The sequence below is a fragment of the Ictalurus furcatus genome, chromosome 12, assembly GCF_023375685.1.
Source record: "Ictalurus furcatus strain D&B chromosome 12, Billie_1.0, whole genome shotgun sequence".
Lineage (NCBI taxonomy): Eukaryota > Metazoa > Chordata > Actinopteri > Siluriformes > Ictaluridae > Ictalurus > Ictalurus furcatus.
Genome location: NC_071266.1, coordinates 24,670,704 through 24,683,665, shown reverse-complemented (window position 1 = coordinate 24,683,665; position 12,962 = coordinate 24,670,704). Strand labels below are relative to the sequence as shown.

Below are 12,962 nucleotides of genomic sequence, written 5' to 3'. Positions count from 1 at the left end.
AACACACTCCAGTGAGACGCTCCAACGTGGGACAGTCCTGAGAGACGAATGCGCTTCCTTTCCCTCCCTAATCCCTTCATCTCCACCAGCGACATGATGTTTATTTCCGTATGACAGGGGTACTGAACTCCAGATCTTCAGGAGTCAGACTACACACGGAGCAGAACTGCAGTGAAACCTCTTGGGCCGTGTTAAACTCTGACTGATCGAACCGATATCGAGTGATAACGTCGAGTCACACAGTAGCAGCAGAGGCTCACGACTTCACAGGTCAAAGTTCATGCAGACAAAGCGAAAGCAACCACCACTAGAAACAGAAAACGAGAACGCGGAAAAGCTTTGTTCTTCACGAGGTTCCCATATCTCATGGCCCTGATCCCGCTAGTGTGGAGGCCAGTCGAACACTCAGTCGCTTAAGACGTTGCACTGAAGCCATTACCACCGTAACCGGGTTTAAAGACCGCGTATTAAATCGACTCGAACACCTTGGGAGATGTTCAGCGGTAACACGGACGTATGTGTACCATCTCACACCGCTGCAACTTCCTCAAGTCCTCTCAAGAGCATCAGGGTTCATCGGTGTGTACAGTAAACTGTGTGGTCGGTTCCTTAGGGGTATTTTTAGAGCGTATGTACAGAGAACAGCTTTCCTCTTGGAGCGGCTCGCGAGGGAAGGCGTATACACTCGCATGAAGTCCGGTCCGAGAGCGAGTCCGCGCGAGAGAGAGACGGACACCGTCCGCTAACCGCCGCACGGTCCGTTCGCACCGAGGAATGACTTGCAAATACGTTCTCAGAGCTACTCACGCCTACACACCCTTCATTGAAGGGTTTCTGGCTTTCTCGTCAAAGCAGTGCGACGCCGAGATGGTCCCAATTAAAACAAAAACAAAACGGAAAAAAAAAAAAAACATCAACGCCACTCTGAGTCAGAATAGACAAACTGAGCAATAGGACAAATGCGGAGTCGCCAACATGGCTGACTGGAAAGGAAAAAACAGAATGTTTTAGCACACGGGACGCCCCACGGTCTCGTTTTAGCTGAAGGGTTTGGTAAATTATAGCTGGCGGACCTCTTAAAGGTTTTAGTAATGAAGGCTAACGAGATTTGATGCGCTCCGATTCTACTTCTGTCGGTTTTTTCGGGCACTTTATATATCCGGTCATCGGCAGCGTCCTCGTGACAGTTTGTCCAAAACGTTTACAGCAGAATCCGTTTGGCGTGGCCGGTTTAATTGCAGCAAGAAAGCAGACGGCATATTCAGGTCGCTCCGCAGTCCCTTCAGGATCTGGTGATTCTGCGGTCGCGAAACTTACTGCGAAACCAAGCAAATCCTTGAAACTACGCTCGTAGGAAACGACCCGTTTACTCCCAGTAATCTAATCTAATCACGTCGCACAGGTTCCTAAGAGAAGACGACTCTGTGCTGTCTGGGGCTGCGACGAAACATAAATCGCTGCTTCGTGAGGAAAAGTTCAGGGTCACGGATGCACTGAAGAGCGCGCAGATGTGATGCGCATCAACGTTAAACACAACTCACTCGTGCTCCGGGATGCAAATGACACCCAAATCATTTTAAATATGGCTTGCCGAAGCGCACTCTCAGTCAGGCTTGGGATTTGTTTACGGGGCCAGCAGTTTACCTCTCTCTGGCGTCATCGCTTGTCTGGTGCTGAGCTCTGAGAGGGAACGAGTACTCCTGATTCTGACCGCCGGACTCACCTCAGTTTACTGTCAAAACAGCCACGCTTTCTCATTTCCTTTGCGTTGTGGCCCAGCGTGGCTCGTTGCGTTTCTGATATTTTATTCAAGACTTACGGTTAGACCCTTTATAAAAACCATGCTTGAACTTCAAGGAAGCTCTCGGTCACTCACGGCGACGAATTTCGTCATATTTTAGTTACTTGCACATACTTCGTGCCTTGGCAGTGCTGGTTGTAAACCTTTTCATCTTTTTTTTTTCCCTCCCAGAGACCATTGGCGTGAACGCAGGGACTTTCCTTTTTGTTTTGCTTCTCGTTTGGCTGCGTTCTCACACTGAACGTGAAGCCGTGTGTTCCAGCAGCGAATCGAACACGTAGTGGAGACGTCCTTGGGTGTTGGAGAAACAGAGAAGCGTTTGACACGAGATCGCAAGTTGGAACCCTGACGATGCCACAGCTATCCGTGCCCGAGGTCGTGCTCTCCGAGTGGGAGGGATCGGGAGTGGGAGTTACTCTCTCTCCTGTCAATCACAGCGACACTTATAGCCAATCATGGCCATCTCTGAGCTTGTGTATGTGGAAGAGGGCAGATGGCGCTTTCCTCCGAGTGTGTTCAGCATGAGCAACAGTTCCGAAAGAAGAGATAGATCACCATGCCTCTGAGGAAGCACGTGAGAGCCTTCACAGTCGGTAGCTGTTGTATGATGGAGGAAAGGTGGCTAGGAACTAGCACTCAACCAAATTGGGAGAAAAATTGGCTGGTTTTTTTTTTAATACCCCCTTTAAGGAGCCCAGATTTGGTGCATCTCCTACTCAAAGGTTATAGTGCAAAATTTTAGTCATATCTAGCAGTTTTGAAGCTCAAAATCCAAATACAGCGTCTTGTTCAACTGAACCACCACGCCCCCAAAAACTCTCAGCATTCTGAACGAACACAGATCACAGAAGACAGAGACGTCTCCTTGTCCTCACTGGTTGGACGTTGCTGGTCCACATGAATTGCTGGTCCACGTTAAGCCCAGGTTTTTTTCCTTAAAGTAAAAATATTTGGCGGAGATGTCGCTAACCGCGCATTTAACATCCATCCAAGCCAGAAGTGAGACCGCAGTGTAGCTATATCCTGCTCTGACCGAGCCGACTCCGTGAGGTGGTGTTCAGGCTACACGGTATAGCAATAAAAACCAATAAAGGAATGCAAATCTAATCACGCTAAAAGGTCAGACTCGGGTCGCAATCTGGGCCACCAGATCTCATTTCAACAGAGGCAGCTGCTATCCTGTATCAATAAACCATCTCTGCTCTGCGTCTGCACTTTCAGACGTACATGGAGCGTCGTTACATCTCTCCGGGTTCCTTAAGTCATGACAGGAGTGGCAACGGCCTAGAAAAACAGCTACGGTTCTTCCTGACACCTGTCTGTTAAGTAATATTAAGGTAACGGATGATGCACGTAGTGCATCAGAGATGAGAGCGCGCTCATCATGCTTGTCAAACTACAAATACCACACATACACATCATATCTTCAATGCTAGACGCTGGACTTCTAACACATACCAAGCGCTCAGCTCACGTTACTCCAATCCTGTCTGAACGGCACTGGCTACCGCTTTTGTTTCGCATTTAAATACAGAACAATCCTAATTCGATTTAAATCACTTCACGGTTTGGCACCTCGCCATCTTAGTGAACGGCTTCTCCCCTACAACCTGACCCGCTCTCTCGGGTCCTCCCCTGTCCCTAGATCTCGTCTCTCTACTACACGTGGCAGGTCTTTCAGTGTCGGTGCACCTAACATCTGGAATTCACTCGCTCGGACTCGTCACCACATCACATCCATCCCCGAGTTCAAATCTCAACTCCAAACGCATCTGTTTTCCCAGGGCGATTTGTCCTAATGTGTTGCTATGCATTTTCCTCTCAGTGACTGTACGGTCTTTGACTGTTCTTTGTTTGTGTATTATTGTATTGCTACTGTAAAGCATCCTTGAGCTCCGGAAAGGCGCTCTATAAATTAATCATTATTATTATCATCATTATTATTAATACCGACTGCACGCATGCTCATGCTAGGAACCTAATAACTCCCCTAAAACCCACATACATTTGAAATGTTCAGCATTTCAGTCAATACCTGGTTTCGTTTTGGTTTCAGAGAGCGGCGAGAGAAATGAGCGAGCACTTCCTGGAGCGTTATGTCTGGGGTTATGTCTACTGCGTGTGAACTTTTCCACAATTGGTAAGGTTTGTTAAAGAAAAAAATAAAAATCTCTGAAGGTTAAATGGGTGGAGTTTAATAAAGTTTTTATCTTTTTTTTTGTTGACTCTTTATTTTTAATCCATTTGAATATTTCCTCGACGTATTCGTGAAGCCCCGCCCCCAGGCTCTAAGGGTTGTCCCAGTGAATTAAAAGAAGCATTAGGTCAGATTTGTTTTAAACAAATAAACAAACAAACAAATATATATACACTTTTTTAAAAAAGTGTCTATAGCAGTTAAATGGGTGGAGTTGAACAGAATAATAATAATAAAAATACATTTTTACTTCACTCATCCAGCCCACATTTCCACCCATGTACACAAAGCTCCGCCCACAAAACTGTATACGGTCCCATAACGAAGACCAACTGTACGTCGATACGTGAAATTCTGGATTGAACGTCGGACGGCGTGACGTGGGGACGTAATGACGTGTGACGTTAATCCATCCATGTTCTATAACATGTAAAACCTGAACATGAAAGGAGTATTCTAAAAGCGACTCATGTACACACCTTAATCACAATATTATACGTCTTACTCAGAAGAAGGTCAATGATTAGATTATCGCGATCCTTGTAAACGTAGTCACCGGACATTACAACTCTATAAACACGTAAACGCTGAAAATCCTCCTCATAATGATAGAAGACGACGTGACGCGGGGTGAGGGGCGTGTCTATAAAATGACTGACAAGGGGCTCATTCGAATTCGAATACAAACAAACAAACATCCGGACCGGAACAAACGTTTCCAGACTGCTTTTAAAAAAAAAAAAAAAAGCTGTCTAATACACTTGTTCTGAGACAACGGCTTATTTCCCGTCATGTCTACATAACCGTGCACGTTATTTGTACTAACAGGAAATATTGACTACTGCACCTTTAATACACCTTTAAATCATGCGTGTTTGTCAGTCTGGGTTAACAGGTTAGGACACATGCCTTCTATAGTCTCAGAAAGTGTTGGAAGCAAACCCAAAAAAAGCATTTAAATGAGAAAAAAATGTGCAGTTTATAATATTTGTAAACTCATATCACTGTGTAAACATTCACTATGAACGCTTTGTTAGTTAGTATTAGTATTTACAGCACCTCGGTGAGCTCCCCGGTCCTTAAACTACTCTTTAAAAGACTTGGATGTTTGTTTTTAAAAACATAATACAAGATGTGGAGGTGGAAATATCTCAAAGTTATGAGTGTTGTTTATTTGCTGTAATTCACAGCGCTGACTCTTAGCCTCACTCCTCTTAGCTAGCGTGAAGAGAAGATGAAGAAAAAGCTCGCACAGGAAACCCGCAAACTGCGTCCGTGTTTGTTTGTTTTTTTTAAAAACCCCAACAACAAAAAAACCATTACGTTTTTTAACCAACATTAAAACAGCCTGAGTGACGTTTCCTTTCACATCTAAACGCTTTTAATATTAAAGCGAGCTCCGACTCACCCATTATTATTTCTGACGTCCCCGAGTCGCCTCAGTAACCGACGAGTCTCTCACACCGACATTCCAATTCACGGCAACTCCTCAATTCACCCCACCGCGAGCCTACGCAAACAGCGTGGCGTACGTTCCCTCTACGTCAACGCACGCCTACGCAAACTAGCGACGTAGATGAATTCACGAATAGCCAGCGTGAACCAGAGAAAGTCTCGCGATACTTCATCAACTCACGCTAAATATATATATAATTTTTTTTTATTCAAACAGACGTGGTTTTTTCCGCTGATGTACTCAGACGTTTTTTTTTAAACAAACATTTTATACATAATATCTGATTAATTATTATCAAACAATTTATTGTATTTTTTTAGCTAATTATTTTTAAATCGCGTGACATTCAAGCGTGCCATCACTTACAACTGTAAACTGTTAGCTGCAATATTATAGGCTAATTAAACGTTAGTTTAATGGGCTTAAAACGGCAAACTAATGCTTTTTTCCTCTAATAGAAAGTTGTTTATTATTATTATTATTATTTAAAAAAAATCCTTATTCAATCATTTAAAACAAGTGGAATTTCATAGCAATTTTAATAAAACTGTTGTTAATATGAAACAAAAAAATTTATGTTATAGAACAATGCAACTGATACATTACATGACAGAAAGATGACTTAATCATCAATTAATTCGCGATAAAACCTTGTGCTCATATGTTACAATACTGCCATCTTTTGGTCAAATGTCGATATTACGTTCAGTGCTTGGCCCCCTAAAATAAAAGTATTCGTCAGCAAATACACGTTCTTTCTAATAATTATTTGCTACTAATTCACTGTTTTTCTGGATTTTATGAGAAAGTAATCTGAGCATTATAGTGTCACCATTTCAAGTTTATTTCTAAACCTCACACTTTGGTTATACCACAGGTTTTCTGCCCTGGTCCTTTTGAGTCTTTTCCCAGATTTAACACACCCATTACAACTCAAGAGGGACTGTTAATTAGCTGATGAGTTGGATCAGATGTGTTAGAGTAGGGAAAACAATAACAGGAGTATGATGGGGACAGTGTTGCCAACTTAGTGAATTTCTTGGTAGAATGGGCAACGTTTTAGATACTTTTTAGCATCCAAATCTAGTGGCGTTTTGAGCAGATTTCACAGACTGTCTCCAACTCACGTCACAGCTGCTGTTTATAGGAGCTGTGGTTCACTCTTCTCACCACCAATGTGAATGAGCTGTGTTTACATGAACCCATGTTTCCAACAACCAATCATAGAACACCAATGTTTCTTAACAACCAATCACAGAACACCATTGATCCCAACAACCAATCATCATTGTCCACAACAACCAATAACTGAAAACATTTGTTTCCAATAACCAATCACTGATCACCACTGTTCCCAAAAACCAATCACTGATCACCATTGTTCCCAACAACCAATCACTGATTGCCACTGTTCCAAACAACCACTCACTGTTCACCATTGTTCCCAACAACCACTCACTGTTCACCATTGTTCCCAACAACCATTCACTGTTTACCATTGTTCCAACAACCAATCACTGATCACCACTGTTTCCAACAATCACTGATTGCCACTGTTCCCAATAACCAATCACTGTTCACCATTGTTCCCAACAACCACTCACTGATCACCATTGTTCCAACAACCAATCACTGATCACCATTGTTCCCAACAACCAATCACTGATCGCCACTGTTCCCAACAACCAATCACTGATCGCCACTGTTCCCAACAACCAATCACTGATCGCCACTGTTCCCAACAACCAATCACTGATCACCATTGTTCCCAACAACCAATCACTGATCACCATTGTTCCCAAAAACCAATCACTGATTGCCACTGTTCCCAACAACCAATCACTGATCACCACTGTTCTCAACAACCAATCACTGATCGCCATTGTTCCCAGCAACCAATCACTGAATACTAATGGAGCAATGACCAAAGACGTCTTATTTCTATAATAAATAAAGTTATAGTCTATCATTTTCTATTCTGATAAAACTCTGATTAAAACTATGATGGAAGGTGACAAACGAGACGTAGGCTATTCAGAGTGGTGAAACATTTAGCTGATCACAATCGTCTCTCATGCTCGCCTCCATGAAGCGAAGAGACATGGATTCAAAATGGAAGATATGAACCATACTGCCATCTAAAATAGCTAAACTCCTCTTGACGAGCTAACATTGTCTGCTGGCTAAACTTAGCATTGCCTAACTACCTAGCACATTACCTAAACAGTGCTACTGATAATAAGCATTACGAGTTTCCCATCACTGCATATATCCAGCTGTTTGAGTAGAACATTATTATTTAAAAAAAAAAAAAAATATTATTATTATTTTATTTGTTTGACCACTTTGAAAGTCTATAGGCTTCCCTGGGAATCCCAGATGCTTCATCTTTATATAATTTACATCAAATCTGTATTGTTGAGGTTTGAAAACTGTAACGAGTCATTTTTGAGTTATAATCCCCAAGCAAAAGTTTAAAACAAAGAAGATGGAAAAAAAAAAACCATTGGAAAAAATTTACATAAAAAAAAAAACACTAGGTGAAAAATCGATTTTATTGAAAGTGACGTGTATACAGTATATTAATATTCAAATACAGAACATTCAAATGCAAATAGTAGGAGTGGCTTTATTCACAGAATGGGCGGGGCTTATTTCAGACCAAGCGGGAGTAGGCCACTTCCTAGTTACTTTAGCAGTGTATGTGCAATGTTATAATACATGAATGTATTCCTAATACTGTGTAAAAAACTTAGTTAAGCAACATTGAGGCGTTAAGTAATGTTACTGCTACCGGAACTACGCAATTGGGTTTTTCTGGAACTTTTTCAAGCTTCCTTTTTAAAGCAGCCAAACTTCTGCTCTCGTGTAGAAGAAGGAAGGGAAGTATGTAGCGTTCAGAGACACGGTCTGACTGCAGCTCGTCTTCGCCATGGACACCTCGATGTTCCCCAGGTACTCGTGGCTGGATTTCGTGTTCACGGTAATCGGTGTGTGTACCTATGTGTTTGATGTGGGCTCGGACCTGTGGCTCGCGCAGGAGTTTCTCCGCCACGGGCATTTCTTCTGGTTCGGCTTGCTGATCGGGTTCATGCTGACGTCATCCGTGACGGTCCAGATGTTCAGCTGGTTCTGGCTTAAATATGACCTGGAGCTCAAAACCTTCCAGACAACACACAAGCACATGATCCTTTTCGGCAGCGAAAGGCGTCTGAGACTCACGTGCTTCCTGCACGTGTTTCAGCTCGGATTCTTCTTCAGGTAAGCACTCGCGCGCGCGCGCTCTTAGCACACCTGGGTTTCATGTTCACGCGCAGGCTCTGGTGTGGAAGCTAACCTGAGGGGGGATGAACTCACCTGGCCTTTCTCTTTAGACTTTGCTCACTTTCTGGACATTGAAAGCTCGATTGTATCTCACACACCTGATGTTTACCTTCATTCAGAAATGTTCCTTTCATTTTTTAATACTTTAAAAAAAAAAAAAAATTATATATATATATTTTTTATAAGTTATATAAATATAAGTTGTTGTTGTTGTTGTTGTTGTTTTTTACTAAAAGAAACATGAGACCTGGGGAAACCCTTCCCCTTCACAATTTCTGACTGCACTTCTGAAAATTAGGGACTTCCCTGAAGGTTATCCCTCATAACCTGAGGGAAAGTTTTAGCATAAATCACGTTTTTAACCCTTGTGAGTCAGTGAAAAAAAAAAAAACAGTTACACACCGGTCCATAGAGGACAAAAATGTCCACGTCAAAAAACATTATTCTCTCTTAGACTCTTTCTTTCATTACAGTCTCATTCACGTTCGCTCGAGAGCTAGTACCCAGAGATGTAATCGCTTGTAAGATGGTCGGATTAAACCATCTTTTGATGAACACGGGCTTTTTTAAACCATTGTCTGTGTTCTTTAGTTTTAATCCTGTCCGTTACGATTCAGGACTGGAAATCAAATGTGCGCCAATACTCTGATGTTGATCCGCAGGCACGTATCGGCAATCTGGCAGGGCTTCTGCGTGTGGTGGCGAGGAGAACGGGGTTCAGAGTACGCCGCCTACCTGACCCACGACCTCAGCATGCTGCGGCTGATCGAGACGTTCTGTGAGAGCATACCACAGCTCTCGCTTATGATCTACATCATGATCCACAGTAATCACGCCAGAACCATCCAGTGTGAGGAACCACTTCTGTTTTAACCTTCATGTGACTTCCATGCATAACAGTCTGGCTGATTGAGTGATGAATGCGTGATGAGATTGAGGAACTTTCAGAGGAAGTGACCTGGCTAGTAGTAACGTACTGAGAAAATATACCGTACGCTGACGGTTCATTTTAGCTGTTAAATCGCAGAGACTTTTAAAGTCTCCAATCGAATTGGTCAGGAGGTGTTGGTAAATTTTCGGTAAGGTTTATATCAATGCGCGGTTTCTAATGCATTTTCGTTTCTATAGCTACTACGTACACAGTGACTTGTATGACGGGACTCCAAATAACCCAACTCAAATAATGCACAAATTAATAATCTAACTCAAAAAGAACATGCGTTGTTATTTAACTAATAATAGCAACGTATAATTGTTTCTATGGTAACGTCTTCTGTGAGATGTTTATGCAAGGAGTCTCCAGTATCAGTGCTTTACGTAACAGTGTAAGGGAAAGCCGTAACTTTCCGAGTTTTCCGAGACGGGGAAAACCTTCTGGACGGAGGACATTTTTTATATCCTGTTGAGAGAGAGAGAGAGTGAGAGAGTGAATGTGAGTCTTCAGGGTAGTAACGGTAACTTCCCACCATCGTGTCGTTTATTATTCTCCTTTAACAGCACTCGTTGCAATTCTACAGTATATAATGTTTGCGGTGTGAAATAAATAAAAGAATGTATGTGATGTGTTTCTCATGCAGATGTGAGCGCAGTCGCGTCTACCATTTCAGTAGCGTGGATGGTGGTGGACTACCACCGCGCGCTGCGTTTCTTCCTCCCTGAGAAGACCAAGCAGACATGGCTGTCCTCTGCCGTCTACTTCCTGTGGAACCTGTTGCTGATCGGCCCACGCGTAGTGTGCGTGTCCCTCTTCACCTCCGTCCTGTCCTGTTACGTTTTTGCTCACTTCCTGTCACTTTGGCTCGTGTTTGTGCTCTGGGCCTCCCTCCAGGACACCAAATTCATGGACAGCAAAGCTGGAGAGTGGCTCTACCGGGCAACTGTAGGCGTCATCTGGTACTTCAGCTGGTTTAATGTCGTGGAAGGTAGGACCAGAGGCAGGAGCGCAATCTACCACATGTTTGTCGTGACCGACAGTGCAATCCTAACGGTCACGTGGTGGTGCTACAGAGATCTAGAAACGAGCCAATCCTATTCCCTTATTCTCCTCATCCTCATCCCGCTTTCCTACCTGACAGGTCTGTTGGTTAAAATGCTCTACTACTGCTGCTTTCACCCCAAGCTGGGGAAGACCCAGGCCTTGAAGACGGTTCCAGATGTGCCTGATGATGGGCCGGTGACTCTGTGCATGGTTATTGAGACGGACTCTTGTAAATCGGAGGTCTTGAACAAGAGAATGGCCAGACACGCCGCTAACTTCTACAACAGCACGAGGACACGCTCGAAGGGACGACAGGACGCTGGGGTTATCTGAGGATATGAGAATGTGGAAGTTGGCGTGATTTGATGAAGAAAACGAAGACGTATTTTCAACAAGAACCAAAAATAAGCTGGTTGGTGTTAAAAACACCTGTAATTGTGAGCTTTTTAAATGAAAGTGCCATTGTGAGTCCGTGGTTCGCCTGGAGACCTTGTTTACACAGATTAGTTATTTTTCCTTGTACGGGCATGTGCTCATATTTAAAAAAAAAACAAAAACTTCAATATCATAACAATCAATCAGCTAACCCTTTATCGGGTTATGATCGTAAATCGGTTTCAAATACTCTAAAGGTTTAGCTGTATCTTCATCTATGCTGTCGACAAGCATGGTGGAGACGTTTGTTTAACATTTTCGGAAGGAGTCTCCAGTGTTCGCACTTTGTAACGGTCAGACGTAGAGCTGTAACTTTAAGTTTAAGCTGGAGAACGTCTGTGCCTTAACACGACGAGCTGCTTAGTTTTATTTATTTTGTTTGTCGAACCTCACGAGGTCCGGTGAGGGAACGACCTCGGCTTCAGCGTACGTTTCAAGACGAACTTGCCCGCATCGCAGACATTCCACAACATAAAACGTAGCTGTAAATGGATTTAAAAAAAAACAAACAAAAGTACTGTAAAAGAATGGTCGAATAATAAATAAAAGAAATTGTAATAATTGGCAAACTTGTTGTTGTATAAGAGGAATAAAAGACTTCAGGACATGCTGGTTATTGATTTATTTTCCCGTAACAGCATGCCCTCTATTGTTTTATTCCTTGCATATGGAGTACCCAGTAATCAGCACATGCGTAATCCTGTACCAGACCACTTTACAGATTAATTATCAGTCGGGTTTAGTCCAGAATAAAGCACTATAGAAGCACTAAGAATTGAGAAATCTTTCTCGCTGTATTGGTTCAGGGTCATGTTATGGGCGCTGTACTAATTCAACCAATCCTTCATTTCAAGACCCTTAAATAAGACGTGTAGGAAAAGATTTCACGACCGGAGTCCGTCTCTGGTGTTACGACAATTGTTTACGTTTTTAAAAATGTTTTTTTTTATTTTTATAAAAAGCAGTGCTTTTTGAATGCATGTTTGGAATCCTGTCCATTTTGATATTTCACCAGACGACGCACTATACCTCGTTGTATCTAGCTCACAAACCTAGCTTTCGTACAGCTTCGCGAAACACACACTTGACAAGCCGAGCCGTACCAGCTCGGGAAGACGTCTCGTGATTAACAATGGCGCGACGACGCCTGAAGAAACGTAGACGATCGGTGGATTTTATCCGGCGTCATGGTTACAACATGTACGTAAAGGTGAAAGAATCTACATTTCACGTATCTGAATGTCAGGACTATGTTTTTGTTTGTTTGTATTTTATTCAATATTTGTTGAATGCCTTGTTTAATTCCTCCTGTTCTTCCATGCGAAAGACCGAACACCAATATCCTGTTTTTATGTGGAAGTTATTTAACCACGTTTAAAGCCATTTTCCACACTGGTTGTTTGGTTTGACTCGCCAAAAATGTTACAGTGTATTACGCGCGGTTAATAAATGTATGCTGCTGTATGTTTTCGTATTTATTAAAAGTTATTTGCGATATGTCGGACGGTCTGGTACACGTTAAAGACTCGTGTTAATATCATTCATGTTCAGTACAGTAATTGCCAATTATGTCACTTATTAGCAATTATATTATTGTTAAATATAAATGTAATGCATTGCAAAGCATCTGTAATAGTAAAATAATTGCACAGTTCACTTGTGTGGGTTTTTTATTTATTTATTTATTTGTTTTTGCATTGGCGGTCTCATGGTGCCTGTTTAAATACCATCAGAGGAAGTGTTTGTGTGTGTGTGTGTGTGTGTATGTGTT

The 12,962-nt window shown here is 42.5% G+C and overlaps 2 protein-coding genes across 2 annotated transcripts in view; one reads left to right on the top strand and one right to left on the bottom strand.

Annotated features, from left to right (window-relative positions):
- Positions 1-5,448, bottom strand: part of septin7a (septin 7a) — a 48,049-nt gene extending 42,601 nt beyond the window's left edge. The window contains exon 1 of the mRNA XM_053637354.1: positions 5,407-5,448. Coding sequence (XP_053493329.1) covers positions 5,407-5,410 — 4 coding nt within the window. The 5' untranslated portion in view covers positions 5,411-5,448. The remainder of the gene's footprint in view (positions 1-5,406) is intronic.
- Positions 5,449-7,765: 2,317 nt separating this feature from the next.
- Positions 7,766-12,845, top strand: xkr8.3 (XK related 8, tandem duplicate 3). The gene is made up of 3 exons (XM_053638263.1): positions 7,766-8,715; positions 9,441-9,628; positions 10,356-12,845. Exons 1-3 carry the CDS (start codon positions 8,387-8,389, stop codon positions 11,087-11,089), a joined length of 1,251 nt encoding a protein of 416 aa, XP_053494238.1. The 5' UTR covers positions 7,766-8,386; the 3' UTR covers positions 11,090-12,845.
- Positions 12,846-12,962: the final 117 nt, after the last annotated feature.